General features: G+C 40.8%; 1 protein-coding gene across 1 annotated transcript; it reads right to left on the minus strand.

The window, feature by feature from the left end:
- Positions 1-566: 566 nt before the first annotated feature.
- Smp_184620 (hypothetical protein) lies at positions 567-809 on the minus strand (the record flags this gene model as incomplete). Its single annotated transcript, XM_018792204.1, has 1 exon — positions 567-809. The coding sequence occupies one exon, from the start codon at positions 807-809 to the stop codon at positions 567-569; it is 243 nt and encodes an 80-aa protein (XP_018644057.1).
- Positions 810-1,365: the final 556 nt, after the last annotated feature.

The raw sequence follows: 1,365 nt of genomic DNA on the forward strand, positions 1-1,365 counted from the left end.
AACCTGTGAGAAGAATTTATGTTGTTGAATGAGGTTCACCGGTCGACATTCAACTCAATGTTCGAAATGATAATGAAAATTGTGGTGGTGATTATGACGCAATGCATGGTTGAGAGGATGGAGTATGAATTGAGTGTGTAATTTGTGGTGGTCCATGTGCACAAGCAACGATTCCATGTGCACATTGGTCCAACACAACCACACAATCAAATGCATCATCACATTCGCTCACTGCCTCTTCAATCCAGGTGTGAACGTCATTGCAACCACAAACTCTCGAATTGGCATTATCACACATTTGTGAAACTCTACACAAGTACGCAGCACAACTCATCTGCACATCCGATTCACAATTCTCATTGTCACAGTCGATATCCACATAGATCTTATTCCTGTCACATGAGTCATCAAGCTCATAAGAATGAGAAACGCAAATTTCACTCGAAAATATTCCGAAGACATTCGATCAGTGATATGTGTGAAGAAAGAATTATATGTTGTTGAATGAGTTCACCGGTCGACATTCAACTCAATGTTCGAAATGATAATGAAAATTGTGGTGGTGATTAGGACGCAATGCATGGTTGAGAGGATGGAGTATGAATTGAGTGTGTAATTTGTGGTGGTCCATGTGCACAAGCAACGATTCCATGTGCACATTGGTCCAACACAACCACACAATCAAATGCATCATCACATTCGCTCACTGCCTCTTCAATCCAGGTGTGAACGTCATTGCAACCACAAACTCTCGAATTGGCATTATCACACATTTGTGAAACTCTACACAAGTACGCAGCACAACTCATCTGCACATCCGATTCACAATTCTCATTGTCACAGTCGATGACCACATAAATCTTATTCCTGTCACATGAGTCATCAAGCTCATAAGAATGAGAAACGCAAATTTCACTCGAAAATATTCCGAAGACATTCGATCAATGATATGTGTGAAGAAAGAATTATATGTTGTTGAATGAGTTCACCGGTCGACATTCAACTCAATGTTCGAAATGATAATCAAAATTGTGGTGGTGATTAGGACGCAATGCATGGTTGAGAGGATGGAGTATGAATTGAGTGTGTAATTTGTGGTGGTCCATGTGCACAAGCAACGATTCCATGTGCACATTGGTCCAACACAACCACACAATCAAATGCATCATCACATTCGCTCACTGCCTCTTCAATCCAGGTGTGAACGTCATTGCAACCACAAACTCTCGAATTGGCATTATCACACATTTGTGAAACTCTACACAAGTACGCAGCACAACTCATCTGCACATCCGATTCACAATTCTCATTGTCACAGTCGATATCCACATAAATCTTATTTCTGTCACATGAGTCATCAAGCTC

This window comes from Schistosoma mansoni (genome assembly GCF_000237925.1).
Source record: "Schistosoma mansoni, WGS project CABG00000000 data, supercontig 0478, strain Puerto Rico, whole genome shotgun sequence".
In the NCBI taxonomy this organism is placed as follows: Eukaryota; Metazoa; Platyhelminthes; class Trematoda; order Strigeidida; family Schistosomatidae; genus Schistosoma; species Schistosoma mansoni.